This window comes from Rhinatrema bivittatum, chromosome 2 (assembly GCF_901001135.1).
Source record: "Rhinatrema bivittatum chromosome 2, aRhiBiv1.1, whole genome shotgun sequence".
NCBI classification, from domain to species: domain Eukaryota; kingdom Metazoa; phylum Chordata; class Amphibia; order Gymnophiona; family Rhinatrematidae; genus Rhinatrema; species Rhinatrema bivittatum.
The window spans coordinates 574,946,265-574,967,271 of NC_042616.1; the positions used below are offsets into that span (position 1 = coordinate 574,946,265).

General features: G+C 44.5%; 1 protein-coding gene across 1 annotated transcript in view; it reads left to right on the plus strand.

Annotated features, from left to right (window-relative positions):
- The window catches only part of PIEZO2 (piezo type mechanosensitive ion channel component 2), a 1,301,103-nt gene that overhangs the window by 642,816 nt on the left and 637,280 nt on the right, over positions 1–21,007 (plus strand). Inside the window, exons 10-12 of the mRNA XM_029587157.1 lie at positions 1,861–1,902; positions 5,386–5,524; positions 16,311–16,471. Of these exons, the coding sequence (XP_029443017.1) occupies positions 1,861–1,902; positions 5,386–5,524; positions 16,311–16,471 (342 nt within the window). The remainder of the gene's footprint in view (positions 1–1,860; positions 1,903–5,385; positions 5,525–16,310; positions 16,472–21,007) is intronic.

Here is a 21,007-nt window from a genome sequence, read left to right on the forward strand (position 1 = left end):
GTCCTCTTCCTGCTGGAGGGGGTGGGGACCCCGCCAGTGCATTATTTCAGCATCTGGGTCCTCTTCCTGAGCCATTCAGGGTCCAATGTCACGAGGGCCACATACAATGAAAATTTTAAATCGATAGGTGGGCCAGAAGAAAACTGATGATGGGCCAGATTTGACTTGCAGGCTGTAGTTTGCCCACCCTGGAGTAGAGGACAGGGGAGAGACTGAGAAGACAGAGAGAGGAAACCATAGTGAAGAGACAGTGACACATATTTGAGCACTTGCAAAACAAATTCCACATTTTTCTAAACAAGACAATGTATTTTCAAACCAATGATGCACTAATGATAACAGTTCTTTAAACATTGTTATACACTGTACAGGAGTATAAGGCAAAGTGTTGTAGCTATTGCCACGACAATCGCATCCCACATGTTCCAATCAAAAGCTGTGTTTGTGCACAAATGTTGCACTGTATGTGTTCTGTGTCCTGCAAGGTTGCATATAGTATGATTAGTCTGTGAGACAGGAGTATAGTACTTGAGCTACAAATCACTCACAGAAGCTATTGTTTCGGAACAAGGAGAGATGCTCATGAGGCATGCTGTCCCTACTCGAGGTTGGATACCCCTCTCCAATTTTTCTACTAGTTGTTGACCCTTAAGATTGCCATTCCTGTGTGGTGTGGATAAAGTGGATTGCATGGAAGGGGTAAGAATAGCTTCAGGGGTTTGGGCACGCAATGGTGGTATTGGTCACCTGGACTCTCATTGGTGTAGTTAGTCTATCCAAACACCCACTGCAAGCATTTGAGGGCGTCATTATGTCGTTGCCGCTTCAACACTACAGGGTGCTCATAGAAGGAGAGATAGTCTGATGCTGGTGTACGTCCGATACAGGGCTGACAGGTTTTCTTCTCTGGGATGGATTGTGCCAGGCTCCTTTTGACAGAATTCCCTTCTCCTCTTTGGTTAGATGTCTGAGGTGCATGCTTTCCATCTGTTTCATCATTCCTATTATTTCTAGAAATCTCCTTCTTTTTTTTACCTTCTTTTCTGGGGTCTAGACACTCTCCTGCAGTGACAACCAGCCCCATGTGCCAGGCTGACTTTATACTGTACACATTTACAATGAGGGGGCTGAGCCATGAGGAGAAGAGGACTCTGCATGCTGGGTTTTTAGCATTCGCATGCTATTTTGTCACAGTCTCTTCCCTGAAGAATTGCCCTCCTCAGCCTGGGCTAAAATAATATATCAGCTTCATGTTGCCTTTATACTTTCTTTTTCAAAATTAACATAACCTTGTGGCAGCATATGCGCTCATATAACTTTGAAGTCGACAGGCTATTTGAAAATTGCCCCTATGATTAGCACTATCAAAAACATCTTTGTCTTGCTTTATTCTTGTCTTGCAGACTAATCAATCACACTATATGCAACCTTGCAGGACACAGAACACAGTACAGTGCAACATTTGTGCACAAACACAGCTTTTGATTGGAACATGTGGGATGCGATTTTAGTGCCAATAGCTACAACACTTTGGCTTATACTCACAGCTTGTGAAGAATTACACATTAATTTTTTCCTCCAAAATCTTTAATTCTGAACTGTATATTATTTCTCTATATACATATTTAGATTGCAAAGTCATCTGGAATCAGTTTAAAATTGTGCTGGGATTACTTATGACATCATTAAGTCAACGCCTGTCTGATCACATTTTCATCTAATTTATAACTAAAATTAATATTTAGAAAAGCTAGCAGGCTTGCTGATAGAAAATGCATATTTGTTATTTGGGGTTGTTTTGGATAAATTAATGCTGTTGCTAAGCTCTTAACTTAAAATCCTTCTTGATTGCTTTTACAGCTTCTGTCAATGACCCAAGATGAATACAGCCATCCGATGTTTGTATATGAAGAAAACATATTTTTAAAAAATTATTTTGTTTTATGCATATACAAATAGCTTAAATATAGTTATACATTGAGACAAGTTTACTTGAAATAAAGAAATTGTTTTATTGTGCATTTTAATATTATTAAAATCAACATATTTTTTTAATTTAATTTTGTTTACAAAAAGTAGCTAATGGCGTAGTTTTCTAGAACAAACTTCATGGGGTTCTGTTTTCAGTAAGCTTACCAAATACAGAATGGAAAGACATTATTACTTAAGACCAAATAATTTAATTTTATGGTTTATTACGTTTGGTTTCTACAAATACTTTTTTTTAACAAAGTGAATAATATTTGAGTTACGTAGGGCCTCATTTTCTAAGTATCGCAGGCCTGCTATACTTTAGGTATGAGGGGCGGGGGGCCAAAACGGGGGGCGGTCCTGCGCTGGCTGGCAGCGATCGCACCGCCGCTGGTTGCGATCGCTGCCAGTTTCGCACCCAATAGCACCACCATAGAAGGTGTATGCTATTGGGTGCGAAATAGGACGTGAAAAGGCTCTTATATTTTCGTCGTCCGCGGCGTCTTCCGGAGTCGGCCCCGGTGATGCCCCGACTCATCCTCTTCCGGGGCCGACTCCGCCCCCATCTTGGTATCGCGTGCGATCCGTCTGGTAAATGACCCCCTTAGTCTTAAAAGTATGGTATTTGTAATAAAAGCTGATGATATATTTCTTGTTAATTTGAAAACATTAAGAGCCTGTGAACAAAATTTTAGCACAGGGGTGGCCAACTCTGGTACTCAAGGACTACAAATAGACCAGGTTTTCAAGATATCCATGATGAATATGCATGAGATAGATTTGCATTGTTTGTAAATCATGTCATGCATGTTCATCATGGATAATATATCCTGAAAATCTGGCATGTTTCTGGCTCTTGAGGACTGGAATTGACCATCCGTGCAATAGTGGATACATGCTAAAGTTAATGGCTATTCACTTTTAAATGAAAAATGTCATAGCAGATTAGGTTTTGGCAAGTTACAGGCAATATTGAGGTGTACTCTCTTCCACACACTATGTAGCATGCACTTGCTAAAACCTACTTTTTAAACAACTACCTTGGATTAAGAGTTAATGTTTTTGCGTGTATTTTGTATAAAGGCTTAGCTACCACCGTGTATGGTGGCTTTCAAAATGGAGGTGAAATGGTTATTAGAGAAGAGGAATTCTAGAAAGGATCAGAGGAGGAGACACTGGGGAGCAAAATAGGTGGAGACAAAAGAGTAGGAGATAGAAGGGAAAGAGAGTGAGTGAGGAAAAGGAGAACTAGCTGGACAGAAAGTCCATATGTACTACTTGAGTTCAGAGGCCATTAGAGCCCACTATTAAGAGTTAAAAGCTGGCATTGATCCTTAGACAGCCAAGTCTCATGCATTACCTAGACTTGTCAAATTGTTGAGCTCATTACATTGTCTTACCGCTAGGTCTTTTCAAATCACATTGGCTACAGTTGGTGGGATGGAGCAAAGCACTTTCTCCAGTTGTTTTCACCAGATACCTCTATCCCTGCACAGATCTATTGCCAAATTCACTCCAAGTTTGTCAGAACTTTTGTAGTGCTGTCTTTGCAAATGAGCACCATACAGTTTTCTAGTATTAGTTCTAGAATCTTGTTGCTCTCAGGTGCATGAAGTGTGGTCATGCATCGGCCTCTGTAGCACCTTTGCCAGCCTCTCACTATAATTCCTCCATGCTCTTCAGCACTTTTCTCTTCCAGCAGATTCTCCTCTCTCTTCTGTCAACTTCCAGGACATTTGATGTGCCTTTGTTAATTTCAGTTCTGTAGTTTGTTCACCTCTTCTTCTGGAGTCTAGTACATTCCTGATTCTCTTCTCAGCACAAACAACCAGCAGCATTTGCCAGGCATACCTTTTTATACTTTTGAAGGAAGGAAGGAAGGAGAACTAAGAGGAAATGAGCATTGAGTATTCTCATGTTAATATTCCTATACTACATTGTTTAGCCTGCACACACTATTTTAGCATACTCTTGCTATTCAATGATTGGCCAGTATTGCTTTTCTGTTTAACATGCACACTAATACCATATGCTTACTAGTACAGTTTTTTAACACATGCATGCTAAAACTTTGTACATCACACATTAAGTGGCATTTTAGCTTACATATTAACTTTTTAATGGCACTCATGCTAAAAAAGTTTGAATGCAAAATTTAGCAGATAGGCCCTTAATATAATATTTCCAGCACAAATTAAGGCTGCTAGTGTAAATCAGTTCTTACTCTGTGTATAAGGAAGTCATGGTCATCTGTAATTACTGTAAAAGGTCTTTGCATCAAGTGATTTACTTAAACATTTATTTATTAAATACATTTATATTCCACTGATTTACAGTTCTTAGCAGTTTATATCAATACAATCAAAAAAACAGTAAATACAAAGATCAATCAGAAAAAACAAGGCGCAAACAGACTGAACAATAACACAAAACAGTCAACAACTAACTAGAGTCAGCAAAATCATATCACATTGGGCTGCTAACTGACCATAAGTTATATGCAAGGAAGAACAAGTGCATTTTTAGCAGTTTTCTAAATCATAGTAGTTCAGTCTCCAACATAATTTTGTCAGGTAGTTTATCCCATAAGGTGGGGGAAGCTACAGTAAATAATCTGTCAAGTGATGAAGATAGCTTTACTAACGAGAGAAAGAATCTCCATAAATTATGTGATGCTGAACATTGTCCCTTTCCCTGTCCCCCCACTCCATGGTTAGCCCTCCAAAAATTACCTCGAGCTTCCTAATCCTCTTCCTACTCCACCACCCCAACCCTAACCCTTCCGTCCCACCCGACATCCTCTAAAACCCTCTGGACCACCAGAATCATAGCATTCGCTTATGCTCCTGGATGCCTCCAGCATTGCTTTGACAGCAACAATTAAAGTGTAAGTGTACGAGTGGGGTTTTTTTGGGACAAACAACAGGGAGGCAGGAGTAGGTCAGCAGTTAGACCCATAGGCCTTACACTTTGGCATTATCTTTAGGGATGATTGGGCCAGCAGATCCTATATTAGTCTCAATGGGGTGAGATTTGGGGATCATGCCAAGGATATAGATACAGATATAGATATCATATTTGTAGATTGTTTACTTTGGCTCACCACTTAACCAGCTCTTGGTCATGTCTTGAGTTAGGTAAATAATATGTTTGGCTAACTTTAACTCAATTCCACCCTAGAACATCCCTGAAATGCCTCCCACTTATCCAGGTAAATTATTTGGATAAAATGTACATATTAATACAAAGTTATTGTCAGTAGTAGTTATATTCTTGTTATACATGCAGCAGTGTCTTGAAAGGCACATTAACTGAAAGCAAATGTATTGTGTTAACATTTTTAATGTATTCAGAATGGTGACACTCTTTCAGAAGATGATGTAATAACTTCATTATTTCAATCCTTATGGACAGGTTCTCCTGGTGACAGTGAATGGAACTCCTATTGATTATCATACTATACACCCCTCGCTTCCTCTAGAAAATGGACCAACCAAAATAGATATGTATTCAACACCACAATACAAATGGGAGAATTCTGATGAAACCTCAGGTAGTAAAAATAATTAGAATTATTTATAAGAACATTTTTTTTCATCATTGATATTGTTTTGCACATTACTGAAGTGCCAGCTAATAACATTAGTACAGTCACAGACTGCAGTTTGCAGTTTTCTGTAGGACATCATGGATGGCAATATGGCTTTGCAAGAAGAGCATACCTATGATTTTTCTGAGGCTAACCTGTACTAAAGAATTCCTAATCTAGACAAACAGGGACAGATCCCCTGTTAAAGTGTTCAGTTTAGCAATAAATACTTCACTTGACGTGTTCCTACAGTAGTAATAATAATGTTCTAAATGAAGGGAGGTTAGCACAGAAGGCGTAGAACTGCAGCAGGATTATCTCAGATCACTGTAAAGAAGTCAATTTAGAATCTGATTTTCAAAGCATTTATATGCTTAAAACTGGGTTTGCGTGTGCAAATGACTATACCTGCGTTAAGTGCCTTTAGAAAATTGCTTCAGTAAAGGTCATTGAATTGATTATAGTTTTTACCTTTGTTACGTGCACTTAATACGGGTAAATGGCTTTTGAAAATTGTGATGATCGTATGTTATATTTGCATGCATGACTCCTTTGAAAATTCACTTATATGTCTATAAGAGGACTATTTTCAAAGCCATTTGCATGGGTAAATAATTTCACTGACGAAAAGCACTTTGTTAGTCCTCACACAGGGGTGACATCATCAGATGGAACCCCAACATGGAAACCTTATGTCAAAGTTTCTAGAACTTTGACTTAGTCACATTGAGGATGCCCAGCATGCTTTATACCACATGTCCAAGCGGGGACCCTCTTACTTAGAAACATAGAAATGTTGGCAGAAGAAGACCAAACGGCCCATCCAGACTGCCCAGCAAGCTTCCACACTTATTTTTTTCTCATACTTATCTGTTCCTCTTGGCTCTTATTAGTAACTTTTTGGTTCTAGTTACCTTCCACCCCCACCACTGATGTAGCGTGCAGTGCTGGAGCTGCATCTAAGTGAAGTATCAAGCTTAATTGGTCAGGGTAGTAACACACCAAAATAAGCAAGCTACTCCCACACTTATTTGTTTACCCAGCCTGTGCAATTCAGTCCTTGTTGGTCGTTGTCTGGATATAAATCCTCTTTTCTTCATTCCCCCTGCCGTTGAAGTAGTGAGCTAGCTGGATATGCATTGAAAGTGAAGTATCAGGCTTAATTGATTCGGGGTAGTAACCGCCGTAACAAGCAAGCTACACCCATGCTTATTTGTTTACCCAGACTATGCAATTCAGTCCTTGTTGGTTGTTGTCTGAATGTAAATCCTCTATCTTCATAGTCTCTTCCTTTCCATGGAGCTGCAGCATCACAGGTAGTGGACCTAGTTTTTTGGCCTATTTTTGGAAAACTTTTCCTCCCGGTTTTTCGTGCTATCTTGTGTTGCTTGTCACCAGTGATCGATGTTGGGTCCCTCTCCATTCTCCCTTCTCCCTTTAGCATCTTAGAGTTTTTGATGTTTCTGACAAGTTTCTTATTGTGTCAATCCCCCTAGTTGGTGGTGCGGTCGGTGCCTGCCAGTCATTAATGGCCATCACCATCGAGTTTGATTAAGCATCCCTTTTCTTTCATCCAGTCATGGCCAGTTTTAAGCGATGCCCCAGTGCCGAGGATAATGTTCATCATGGACTCCAGTGATGAATGTATCTTCTGCCTAGGGGCATTGCATGACTTCTAGGTTTGGCACAGATGCACGCAGATGACCCTGAAAGGACATCGGCTTCAACACGATAAGATAGCGTGCCTCTTTGGATAGAAGAAGTCTGAGCAATCGGCATCAGAGGCATCCACATCAGCGGGGTTGTCGGTTCTCTTGGTGCCATTGGCTTTAGAGATGCTGGAGACCGACCATTGTCGAGGTCCTCCAGGCCGAAGATGTTGAGCTCCTCATTATTGGTCTTGGCACCAAGGAAGGACCGTGCCAAGCATTGAAGGAAGCTGAGAAAGCATCAGCACTAGTATCCGCTGATGCACAGTGCCGAGCACGGAGATGCACCGGCTCATGCTGTGATGCCCCCGAAGCGACCCCACAGCAAAGATAGCCAGTCCTCCATTGATGCTGGTGGTTCACCATGGATTCCATCAGTCCCAGTGCCAGCCACTGATCCTTCTCTTGGTTCTGAAGAGGCTCTGGTTATGCCTCCTCCCTCCCATTCAGTTTTGGCATTGGCAGTGTTCAAGGAGGAGCTTAAATGATGTGTACAGCTGGCTTTTGAGCAGGCAATGCAGAGCATCATAACCGTGGCATCTCTGGTGCCGACATGCCATCTTGGAACCACTGCTCAAGTCTCTCCATGCGCTCATCGGTGAGTTACCAACTCAGCCGGCATCCGTTCCTAGAATAGCTCCGATGCCCAGAGCCTCCCTTGCTGATATGGTGCTTGTGGCCAGTTCCTGCCAGGAAGCTCTCCCAGGCAGGCCGAACCATGGATACCTGCGGTCCCCTCCAGCCACTGAATGAAGGCCAAGTGCCTAGGACCCCATCCCTGGTGAATGACACGGAGGATGAGGAACCTTATGATGCCTGGGGGGATGACAATGGAGGTCTCCAATGATTCCTCCGATGGTCTCCTTTCAGACCCATCTCTTCCGGAGGAGGCCATCCCCTTTCATTTGTTAACTGAAGAAGATGCTTGGCACAAAATTCTTGAGATCCTCCAGTTTGTGAAGCCTCTTAAGAAAGTCATGGCAGTTCCGGTACACAGAAACCTTAAGGAGTTGCTGTTGAGGATTGAGGTACATCCCCTCACAGTGCCTCCCATAAACAAGAAGTCATCCAGAATACTGTGGGATTTCAAAAGCATCAGCTGCCCTGCCAATCAGTGGTGGTCAAATCTGCTCTCAAGAGAGCCAAGCATTCCTCAGCACTCCTGGAGAGGGATGATAGAGCAATGGATGCTCTTGGGAGGAAGGTTTTTCAGGGAGCTATGCTCATTGCCTGCATAGCTTCTTACCAGCTCTACATGAGCCAATAATCTAAAAAGGGGATTGGCTGTGCTCCATTGATCTGAAGGATGCGTACACCCACAGAAAGATCTTCCTCAGACACCAGAAGTATGTCAGATTAGTGGTGGGAAAACAGCACTTCCAGTATTGCGTGTTGCCATATGGGCTCCAGTCAGCCCCACGTGTCTTTACAAAATGCCTGGCCTTTGTGGCGGCACACATGCATAGGATGAGAATGCATGTTTTCCCTTATCTGGACGATTGGCTGGTCAAGAGCACCTTTCAGGCAGGGACTGTCAGGTTCATGTGCCTGACCATCCAGGTATTGGAGCCACTAGGGTTCTTCATCAGCTACCCAAAGTCCCATCTCAGCCCGTCACCCCAATTGGACTTCATAAGAGCCCTACTAGACAGGGCTGAGTCCAAAGCCTTCCTGCCTCAACAAAGGTTCATCAACCTGATGACCATTGCAGCAGAGATTCAACAGAGCCAGTAGGTGTCAGCTTGGCACATGTTGAGGTTGTTTGGTCACAGGGCCACAACAATTCATGTCACTCCCTTGGCACACTTGTACATGAGAAGAGCCCAATGGACCCTGAAGTTCCAGTGGCATCATGTCACACTGAGTCTCCAGGATCACATCCAAGTTACTCATTTCTGCTTCCTATACAGGACATGCAACAAACCAGCCTCAGACACCCACACCCAACATTGGGGCAAGGGTCTTTTGTATGCGTATCCTCCGACTCTACTGGTAGCGAAGACTCTCTTGAAGCTTCACGAGGGCAAGGGGACTGTGATCCTCATGGCCCCTTATTGGCTGAGACAGGTCTGGTTTCCACTTCTATGGGAGTTATCCATCTGGAAACCAATCTAGAGACTTCCCCAGATCTCATTACACAGGATCAAGGCAGGTTGCAGCATTCCAACCTTCAGGCCCTGTCGCTCACAGCCTGGATGTTGAGAAGATACTTCTGCAACCATTCATCTCTCAGAGGATGTATCTCAGTTCCTGGTGGCTTCTAGAAAGTCTTCCATTAGAAAGTTCTATGGAATGAAGTAGAGGAGGTTTTCTTTGTAATGTGAGTGGAAGGCCTTAAATCCTTTCTCCTGCCCCCTACAAAAACTGCTTGATTATTTTTTGCACCTGTTGGAAGCTGGTTTTAAAACAAATTCTTTTAGGATTCATCTGAGTGCAATTGGTGCATACCACCATGGTATAGATGGTACAGCCTATAACTGTATGCTTTATGCAGGCCTGCTTCAATTGAAGCCTTCCCTAAGGCCTCCTGATGTATCTTGGGACCTCAATGTGGTGTTAGCTCAGCTGATGAAAGCTGTGCTCCTGGGACCCGAAGTACCTGATATGGAAGGTCATATTTTTGATAGTGGTCACTTCAGCCTGCAGGGTCAGTGAACTCCAGGCCTTAGTGACTTATCCACTTTACACTAAGATTTTCCATGTTTGGGTGATTCTGTGTACACACTCTAAATTCCTGCCTAAGGTGGTGATAGACTTCCATCTTAACCAATTCATCATCCTGCCAATATTCTTTCCCAGGCTCCATTCGCTCCAAAGCAAACAAGCCTAGCACAGTTTGGACTGCAAGAGAGCCTTAGCATTCTATTTAGAGTGAACAGAAGCCCATAGACAGTCCACCCATCTTTTTGGGTGGACTGTCATTGCCAAACAGACACTATTGAATTGGCTAGCAAATTGCATCTCCTTCTGTTATGCACAGGTGGGTCTTCATCTTGGGGGCCATGTCAAGGCTCATTCTGTCTGAGCCATGGCAGCATTGGTGGCCCACTTGTGAGTAGTCTCCAGGGAGGAGATTTGCAAAGCTGCGACGTGGAGTACCCTCCACATATTCACATTTCACTATTGCTTGCATAGGGATGCTCAGTGTAGCCAAGTCAAAGTTCTAGAATCTTTGACATAAGTTTTCTGTGTCTGGGCTCCATATGATGATGTCACCCATGAATGAGGACTAATCCTGCTGTCCGGAGAATGCCTTTTACAGGTAAGCAACTCTGCTTTACACGTGTAAATTATAGGGATGTGAATCGTTTTTTAACGATTTAAATTATCGTCCGATAATTTTAAAATCGTCATTAATCGGTAAGGGACTCGAACAATAGGAATTCCCTCGATTTATCGTGAAAAATCGTTAAATCGAGTACGGGAATTATTTGGGGGGAGGGCGGGAAAACCAGCACACCAAAACAACCCCTAAACCCACCTGACCCTTTAAAACCAATCCTTTACCCTCCCCCCCCAACCCCCCCAAAATGTTAAATTACCTGGTGGTCCAGTGGGGGGGGGGGTCCCGGCGCGATCTCCCGCTCTCGGGCCATCGGCGCCATTTTGGCTACCACTGATAAAAATGGTGCCGATGGCCCATAAAAAAAAACCCACCCCGACCCTTTACAAATTACCCCTTTGCTTCTCCCACCCTCCCGACCCCCCCAAAAACCTTTTACATGTACCTGGTGGTCTAGCGGGGGGTCCGGGAGCCATCCCTTCAATCATACCCTCGGTGCCGGTGCCGGCTGGACTGGTTTCAAAATGGCGCCGATCGCCTTTGCCCTCACTATGTCACAGGGAGCGACGGTCGCCCTGTGACAAGTGAGGGCAAAGGCGATCGGCGCCATTTTGAAACCAGTCCAGCACCGAGGGTATGATTGAAGGGATGGCTCCCGGACCCCCCGCTAGACCACCAGGTACATGTAAAAGGTTTTTTGGGGGGGGGTTGGGAGGGTGGGAGAAGCAAAGGGGTAATTTGTAAAGGGTCGGGGTGGGTTTTTTTTTTATCGGGCCATCGGCGCCATTTTTATCAGTGGTAGCCAAAATGGCGCCCGATGGCCCGAGAGCGGGAGATCGCACCGAGACACCCCCCCCCCCCCCCCCTCCACTGGACCACCAGGGTAATTTAACATTTTGGGGGGGGGGGGGGTTTGGGGAGGGTGGGAGAGCAAAGGGGTCATTTGTAAAGGGTCGGGGTGGGGTTTTTTTTTATCTGCTCAGGCCTCACTAAAAAATTAACGATGTGAATTGGAATCGGAACCGATTCCAATTCACATCTCTAACGATCCGATTTATTTCTCCCTCCATCCGAACCTGATCGTTAAAACGATCGGGCACACGATTCACATCTCTAGTAAATTAACTGTCTGAAAATTGCCCTCTTCAACACTGCTAAAAGCATGTATGGTGTTCCACAAAGCATGTACTTTTTGCTACATTTAGACACAGCATTTCCAGGGAAGCTTTGAGGTTGGGGGAGGAAAATAGTGTGCATTGATTGCATTTTTAGATCTATACACTTTATTTTCCATGAAAAAGTACTTGGACAAAAAGCAAGGACACATGTTCACAAGTACTTTCTACCTATGGCAAGCTTCAGAGTGAAAGTTTGGGCATACTCCTGTGTGTAAGGAAGTCATGGCCATCTGTATTTTACAGTAAAAGTTTTTTGCTTAAGGTGTTGTACTTAAGCATATTAGTAAAAAGTTTTGAAAACTGCTGCAAAGTCTGCAGGTAAAAAGTATATGTGGACTTTGTATCAGTGCGAACAGTTTGAAAATTGTGCACTGAAGCAATGTGAAATGAACTCAGTTTGAGTTCATCCGGAAAAAGATATCTGGTTGAATCTCAGAGATAGTAATTAGGTGGATCTTTTAATGTTTAATTAGGTAAGTTACTCCTGCTTTTATTGTAGTTTTAATGATTTTTTTTGTTGTATTTTTATTATTGTATATTTTAACTGTGTTGTGCACGGTTTGGGTCAGCTTTTGCTAAGTGTAAGGTATATAAAAGTTGGAAATCTATATAAATAAAAATGTTAAATAGTTTGGACAAAATCGCTATCTCAGAAACCACTTAACTGATTGCTTTCAAATTTGGACACAACTTTCATTTCGCATACAGGAAGGTTCTTCTGTACTTACATTACAGATATGTCACACCTGTGACAGGTAAAATAGGTTTATAAGATTTTTTTTCCAGAAAACAGCGACATCTGCTGGACGTAAGCGCCATCTGTTTCACCTTACACTAACACACGCTACACTAATCATTTCACCAGTCCAGGTCCACGTTTCACTTCCATTTTAACACATTCTCGCACTTTTTTCACCGGAAGATAACTATTTCCTTTACAGATAAAATACACCCACCACCCTCCTCACAACCCCCCACACACATGCCAAATTGATTTACTTCCCACAGCCTCCCAACACACACAAACCACCCTCCTCACACCCCCCACACACATGCCAAATTTATGTACTTCCCAGGCTCTCACAACACACAGAAAACCTGACAGAAGTCCGGGAGGCTCCAGCGGGGGGCCAGGACCTGTCCGGGACACATCTCCTGCACTACAGCCGTCCGGCTGCCAGCAATCAACATGGCGCCGACGGCCCTTTCCCTTACTATGCCACTCGGGGACACCAATGGCGGCAGTAGCCCATGTGGACATAGTAGAGGGCGAGGGCCCCTCCGGCGCCATTTTCAGGACTGGCAGCCGGCAAGCCCTTTGTCCTTACTATGTCAGAGGACCTACTGCTGCCATTGCTCCACCCCACCCGGACATAGTAAGGGCAAAGGGCCATCGGAACCCGTTTCAGTGCTCACAGCCGACGGACCATCGCCAATACATCATTACCCGGACGGGTAATGATGCAAAGATTCTAGGTTCCTCCGATGCAAGCCGGTGCCGATTCCCGAACTGACCACTGATCCCATTTCGGTAGCACTGGCACTGCTGCTGTCTAGGAAGGAAGCGCTTATAGCCACTTTTCCTCCGATGGATCTGGGGTCACAGATGGTTCCAGCACCCTCTCCACTTCCTCTGTCATTGGGAGGAGAAACACCATTTCATCTTCATCAGGAGTCCTGCCGATGCCTCTACAATCGACATCATCGATACCGTTACTGTCATCGGTGCCGCCGATCCGTCCATCGATGCCCTTGATGCCTTCATCGATGCCTCCGGTGACTCCCTCAATGCCTTCGGAGCCTAGGCCAGGACCTTCAGGGATACCTTTGTCCCGTCCCTCTAAGGTTCCTACAGGAACCGGTGGTGATCCTTATGATACATGGACCGATGACTCGTCCACGGACACCAATGATTTACCATCACCACCCTCTCCTACAGAAAGCAGGAAACATTCTCCTCCAGAGGACTTGTCCTTCATCAATTTTGTGAAGGAAATGTCTGAGTAAGTTCCTTTCCAACTACAGACTTAACAGGACGATTGACATCAGACGATGGAGCTGTTACAATTTCTGGATGCTCCCAAAGAAATCGCCTCCATCCCTATCCATCAAGTTCTTTTGGATCTTCTCAAAAATAATTGGAAACACCCTGGTTCGGTGGGCCACCAGTCAACTGGAAAGCAGATACCACATATTTGGTCCAGTCAGCTCCAGGGTTCCAAAAACCTCAATTGGATTACCAGTCTGTGGTTGTTGAGTCTGTCCAAAAGAAGGCCTGGTGCTCAAAACCTCATTCTTCCTTCTCTCCAGGCAAGGAGCAGAAATTCCTGGATGCCATTGGTCAGCATGTCTGCCCGGGATCAATGCTTATCTCTCGGGTCGCCTCTTACCAACTTTATATGACCCAGTACAATAGGGTCCTATTCAAGCAAATACAGGACTTTGCAGAGTCCCTGCCTCAGCAATTCCAGGAGCAGCTACAAACCCTGGTTCACAAAGGTTTTGAAGCGGGAAAACATGAAATAAGGTCTTCTTATGACATCTTTGACACCGCTTCCAGGGTTTTTGCAGCTGCTATTTCTGCAAGAAGATGGGCCTGGCTTAAGTCTTCGGACCTATGTCCTGAAGTCCAGGACAGATTGTCCGATCTACCTTTCATTGGGGACAATCTGTTTAGTGAACAGTTCCAACAAATAGTGGCTTGGCTCAAGGATCATCATGAGACTCTTCGCCAACTCTCTGATGCCTTCTGAATATCCAGCCAAACAACCATTCAGGAAGGACTCCAAAAAGTCATTCTACCATCAAGGAAGTCCTATCCACCCACCGTCTAGAGGTCGCTCCATGAAGCCTTTCCAGAAGGCCCAGTCCCAACAATCTCGAAAGCCAAAACCACAGGCAGCTCCTCAGCCGGGCCCTGCATCCGGTTTTTGACTCCTGCATAGAGAGCAGCAGCCAGGTTCCACTTCCGCATGTACCAGTGGGAGGTCAATTGTGCCATTTCAACAACATATGGCACACAATCACCTCGGACCAGTGGGTCCTTGCCATAATCTCTCAAGGTTATCACCTGAACTTTCTCTCCATCACACCCGGATTCCCCACCTCGGCTGACGTGGGGAACATCAGACCATTCACTACTCCTGGAACAGGAAGTCTCCCTCCTCCTTCCATCCAGAGCAATCGAACCAGTGCCCTACTTCCAACAGGGCCTCAGATTTTATTCCTGGTACTTTCTAATCCCCAAAAGTCAGGCGGCGTTCGTCCAATTTTGGACCTACATGCCCTCAACAAGTACCTCCAATGAGAAAAGTTCAAGATAGTAACCTTGGGATCCCTCCTTCCCTTCTGCAAAGAGAAGACTGGCTCTGCTCTCCAGACCTCCAGGACACTTACACACACATAGCCATCACTCCGTCTCATCGCAGATTTCTGAGATTCCTGGTAGGCCCAAAGCACTATCAGTACCGAGTGCTCCCATTTGGCCTAGCATCTGCACCACGAGTTTTCACCAAGTGTCTCGTAGTAGTAGCAGCCTTCCTCAGGACCCAAGGTGTTCATGTCTACCCCTATCTCGACGATTGGTTGATCAGGGCTCTCACTCAGCAAGCTGCTCTGTCGTCCCTATGTCCTACCTTACACACTCTGATCTCCCTAGGATTTCTCATCAATTACACAAAATCCTGCTTAGTCCTATCTTAAAGTTTGTCATTCATAGGGGCAGACTTGGACACCTTCAAAGCAAAGGCATTTCTGTCTCGAAAGCGAGCTCTCACTCTCACTTCTCTCGCACACCAGCTACAGTCTCAACAACGTTCAACTGCATTCCATTTCCTCATCTTGCTGAGGCATATGGCATCCTCGGTGCATGTTACCCTAATGGCCTGCTTGGCCATGAGAGTCATGCAGTGGACTCTAAGGTCACAATGGACTCAATCCGTTCAACCACTATCAACCATTGTCCACATCACCGACCCACTTTGTCAGTCTCTGGCTTGGTGGAAAAATCAGAGCAATCTCCTCTAAAGCTTACCTTTCCAGACTGCAAATCCTCAAATAACCCATACCACCGATGCTTCCAACCTCAGCTGGGGAGCGCATGTTGCCAATTTGCAAACTGAAGGGACTAAGGAAGATTGAGCTGAGGGCAAGGGAATGTGATAGAGTATATGACAGAGAGCCTCAGACTGCCTTAACGGACCGGCTCCAGCTATCTGGCCCGGTCCACCTTAAGACAGACAGGAAAGGGACCCTCGGGTGGGGGTGTTTCCCTGAGGAAAGGGATACAAAGATGAGGCCCTGAGAGAGTTAGACAGGCCCCAGGGAGAAGAAGGAAGCTGTAATGGAGTGCTGTGCTCTCATTGAAAACTGTTCTTGCATTGTCAGTATGCTGAGGTAAGCAGCCATTTTGATTCTGTATTGCTGAACTTGTTGTAATTAAACTGTTGAAAAGCAGAACAGACTTCAGCCTGGTCTGTTCTCCAACCTTCTCCTGTCTTAGACTGCTCCAAGGGTATCACAGGGACTTACATTAATTACATTGAATATATGAAATACAATGTAAATATTTGTCCTTTTAGAAAAGAAAGAGGAAGAAGAAAATGGAGAAGAGGAGGAAGAAGAAGATGATGAAGAAGAAAATGTTATAGAAGAAAAAGAAAATATTAAAGTGCATGCCATGGTTGCTGTGTTTCACTTTGTTTTGAAGCAAAGTTACATATGTGCCCTTATTTCAATGATGGTATGTATGATCTCAATTTTCTTGAAAATGCTGTGTATTGTAAATAGAATGCAAGGAATTATTAGGAAAGGAATGGAGAATAAACAGAATATCATAATGCCTGTGTATCACTCCATGGTACAACATCATCTTGAGTATTGTGTACAGTTCTGGTCACCACATCTCAAAAAAAGATATAGCAGAATTAGAAAAGGTGCAAAAAGGGTGACCAAAATGATAAAGGGGATAGATCAATTCCCCTATGAGGAAAGGCTAAAGAGATAAGGACTCTTCAGTTTGGAGAAGGTTCAGCTGAGGAGATATATGATAGAGGTCTTTAAAATGAGTGGAATAGAATGAGTAAAAGTTAATCAGTTGTCTACTCTTTCAAACTGTATAAAGACTAAGGGACACACAATGAAGTTGCTAGGTTATACATTTTAAACTAATTAGAGAAAATATTTTTTTACTCTGCATAATTAAGCTCTGGAATTCATTGCCAGAGGAAGTAGGGAAAGCTATTTATTTAGCTGTCCATTATCCATTATTAAGGTAGAGTTGCAAAAATCCACTGCTTATTCTTGGGATAAGCAGCTTGGAATCTATCTATCCCTGGGGATCCTGCCAGTTACTTTTGACCTGGATTGGCTACAGTTGCAAACAGGATACTGGGCTTGATAGGCATTTGGTCTGACCCAGTATGGTAAGTCTTATGTTCTTACGTTCTTGTATTTAGTATTAATCTATGACACAATTTCAAAAAGATGATACAAAAGTTACTCCAGTTTCCATTGAAAATAGCTATTTATCCTTGCATCAGATAAAATGGGAAAGAAGCACACTGTCACACCAGACATCAGTTACCCAATCATATAAAGGTCTCTTTTGCCAATTGTAAACATAACCTGATTATGAGTACTTGAGACATTGATGATAAGAGACAGAGAAAGATCTTTCAATTTTTCTAAATCTTGATCAATAGACACTAGGGATGTGAATCGTGTGCCCGATCGTTTTAAACTATCGGGTTCGGCGGGGGGGGGGGGGGGGGGGGATCTGATCGTTAGAGATGTGAATTGGGATCGGTTCCAATTCCAATTCACATCACTAATTTTTTTTAGTGAGGCCCGCACCGATAAACAAAACCCACCCCGACCCTTTAAAATTACCCCCTTAGCCTCCCCCACTCTCCCGACCATACCTGGTGGTCCAGGGGGGCCGCGGGGAGCGATCCCCCATTCCCAGGCCATCGGCTGCGCTAAAAAAAAATGGTGCCGATGGCCCTTTGCCCTTACTATGTGACAGGGCAAAGGTAGCGCCGGCGCCATTTTGAATATTGGCAATACGGCCTGAGTGCAGGAGATCGCTCCTGGACCCCCGCTGGACCCCCAGGGACTTTTGGCCAGCTTGGGGAGGCCTCCTGACCCCCACAAGACTTGCCAAAAGTCCAGCGGGGGTCCGGGAGCGACCTCCTGCACTCGGGCCGTATTACCAGTATTCAAAATGGGAAGATAAGGCCATTGCAGAAAGACTAAATTCATTCTTTGCCTCCATGTTTACTAATGAGGATGTTGAGGAGATACCAGTTCCGGAGATGGTTTTCAGGGGTGATGAGTCAGACGAACTGAACAAAATCACTGTGAACCTGGAAGATGTAGTAGGCCAGATTGACAAACTAAAGGGTAGCAAATCACCTGGACAGGATGGTATGCATCCTAGGATTCTGAAGGAACTAAAAAATGAAATTTCTGATCTGTTAGTTAAAATTTGTAACCTATCATTAAAATCATCCATTATACCTGAAGACTGGAGGGTGGCCAATGTAACCCCAATATTTAAAAAATGCTCCAGGGGTGATCCGGGTAACTAGAGACCAGTGAGCCTGACTTCCGTGCCGGGAAAAATAGTGGAAACCATTCTCAAGATCAAAATCGTAGAGCATATAGAAAGACATGATTTAATGGGACACAATCAACATGGATTTACCCAATTGAAGTCTTGCTTAACAAATGTGCATCATTTTTTTGAAGGGGTTAATAAACATGTGGATAAAGGTGAACCAGTAGATGTAGTGTATTTGTCAAACACCTTCTGAAAATCCAAAGTCCCTTGTGAGAGGCTTCTATGAAAACTAAAAAGTCATGGGATAGGAGGCGATGTCCTTTCATGGATTACAAACTGGTTAAAAGAGTAGGATTAAATGGTCAATTTTCTCAGTGGAAAAGGGTAAATAGTGGAGTGCCTCAGGGATCTGTACTTGGACCGGTGCTTTTCAATATATATATAAATGATCTGGAAAGGAATACGATAAGTGAGGTTATCAAATTTGCGGATGATACAAAACTATTCAGAGTAGTTAAATCACAAGCAGACTGTGATACATTACAGGAGGACCTTGCAAGATTGGAATATTGGGCATCCAAATGGCAGATGAAATTTAATGTGGACAAGTGCAAGGTGTTGCACATAGGGAAAAATAACCCTTGCTGTAGTTACACAATGTTAGGTTCCATATTAGGAGCTACCACCCAGGAAAAAGATCTAGGCATCATAGTGGATAATACTTTAAAATCGTTGGCTCAGTGTGCTGCAGCAGTCAAAAAAGCAAATAGAATGTTAAGAATTATTAGGAAGGGAATGGTTAATAGAATGGAAAATGTCATAATGCCTCTATATCGCTCCATGGTGAGACCACACCTTGAATACTGTGTACAATTCTGGTCGCCGCATCTCAAAAAAGATATAGTTGCGATGGATAAGGTACAGAGAAGGGCAACCAAAATGATAAAGGGGATGGAACAGCTCCCCTATGAGGAAAGGCTGAAGAGGTTAGGGCTGTTCAGCTTGGAGAAGAGATGGCTGAGGGGGGATATGATAGAGGTCTTTAAGATCATGAGAGGTCTTGAACGAATAGATGTGACTTGGTTATTTACACTTTTGAATAATAGAAGGACTTGGGGGCATTCCATGAAGACTAATCGGAGAAAATTCTTTTTCACTCAACGCACAATAAAGCTCTGGAATTTGTTGCCAGAGGATGTGGTTAGTGCAGTTAGTGTAGCTGGGTTCAAAAAAGGTTTGGATAAGTTCTTGGAGGAGAAGTCCATTAATGGCTATTAATCAATTATACTTATGGGTAGATTTTCAAAAAGCGCGAATAGGCCTACTTTTGCTTGCGCATCAGACTCAAGCAAAAGTACGCCTGATTTTAGTAGATACACGCGGAGCCGCACGTATCCACTAAAATCCTGGATCGGCGCAAGCAAGGCTATTGATTTTGTATAGCTGGTGCGCGCCGAGCCGCGCTGCCTACCCCCGTTCCCTCCGAGGCCGCTCCGAAATCGGAGCAGCCTCGGAGGGAACTTTCCTTTGCCCTCCCCTCACCTTCCCCTCCCTTACCCACCCGCCCGGCCCTGTCTAAACCCCCACCTTACCTTTGTCGGGGGATTTACGCCTCCCAGAGGGAGGCGTAAATCCCCGCGCGCCAGCGGGCCTCCTGCGCGCCGGGCCGCGACCTGGGGGCGGGTACGGAGGGCACGGCCACGCCCCCGGACCGCCCCGGGCCGTAGCCACGCCCCCGTACCCGCCCCCAAAACGCTGCCGACACGCCCCCGAAACGCCGCGATGACCGGGCCCGCCCCCGACACGCCCCCTCGGAGAACCCCGGGACTTACGCGAGTCCCGGGGCTCTGCACGCGCCGGGAGGCCTATGTAAAATAGGCTTCCCGGCGCGCAGGGCCCTGCTCGCGTAAATCCGCCCGGTTTTGGGCGGATTTACGCGAGCAGGGCTCTGAAAATCCGCCCCTTAGGGAATAGCCACTGCTATTAATTGTATCAGTAGCATGGGTTCTTCTTAGTGTTTGGGTAATTGCCAGGTTCTTGTGGCCTGGCTTGATGGACCCTTGGTCTGACCCAGCATAGCAATTTCTTATGTTCTTATGTTCTTATGTTCACGAAGCTGGATTTACACGGGGCGTATAACCTGGTGAGTATCCGCCCCGTTGACATTTGGAAAACTGCCTTTAACACCAGGGATAGTCACTACGAATACTTGGTGATGCCCTTTGGCCTCTGTAACGCATCCGCAGTATTCCAACGAATGATGAACAAACTTTTTAGAGATCTACTTTATACCAAAGTCTTGGCTTATCTGGACGATAGGACAACAAAAGGGATAGATGCCAAAGTCTTTTTCAATTCTTTATTGTGGTGGAGACGTATAAAACAAATGTTCGACTCAGGCTGAGTTTCACCGCTCTTAAAATGGCTGCCTCAGGGGCTTAAAAATTCAATTGGACTCAAAACCATTCAAAGCTTCCAACTTTATGATGTAGTATCATTTAAAATTAATCCGCAGTGGAACTGTATCTTGATTTGCATATGAAAAATCGTAATCATGTAAACTCGATTCATCTAATGGTGCCTTTCAGCTCAACAGCGGGGTGTATAATCTCCACTCAGGATATTGGACTTCAGGTACTCACTCCTCAAGGGCCTATCTTCTCATATCCTGTACCGCAGACCTTGGTCCCTTCATTCCACCACCAGGAAGCCACC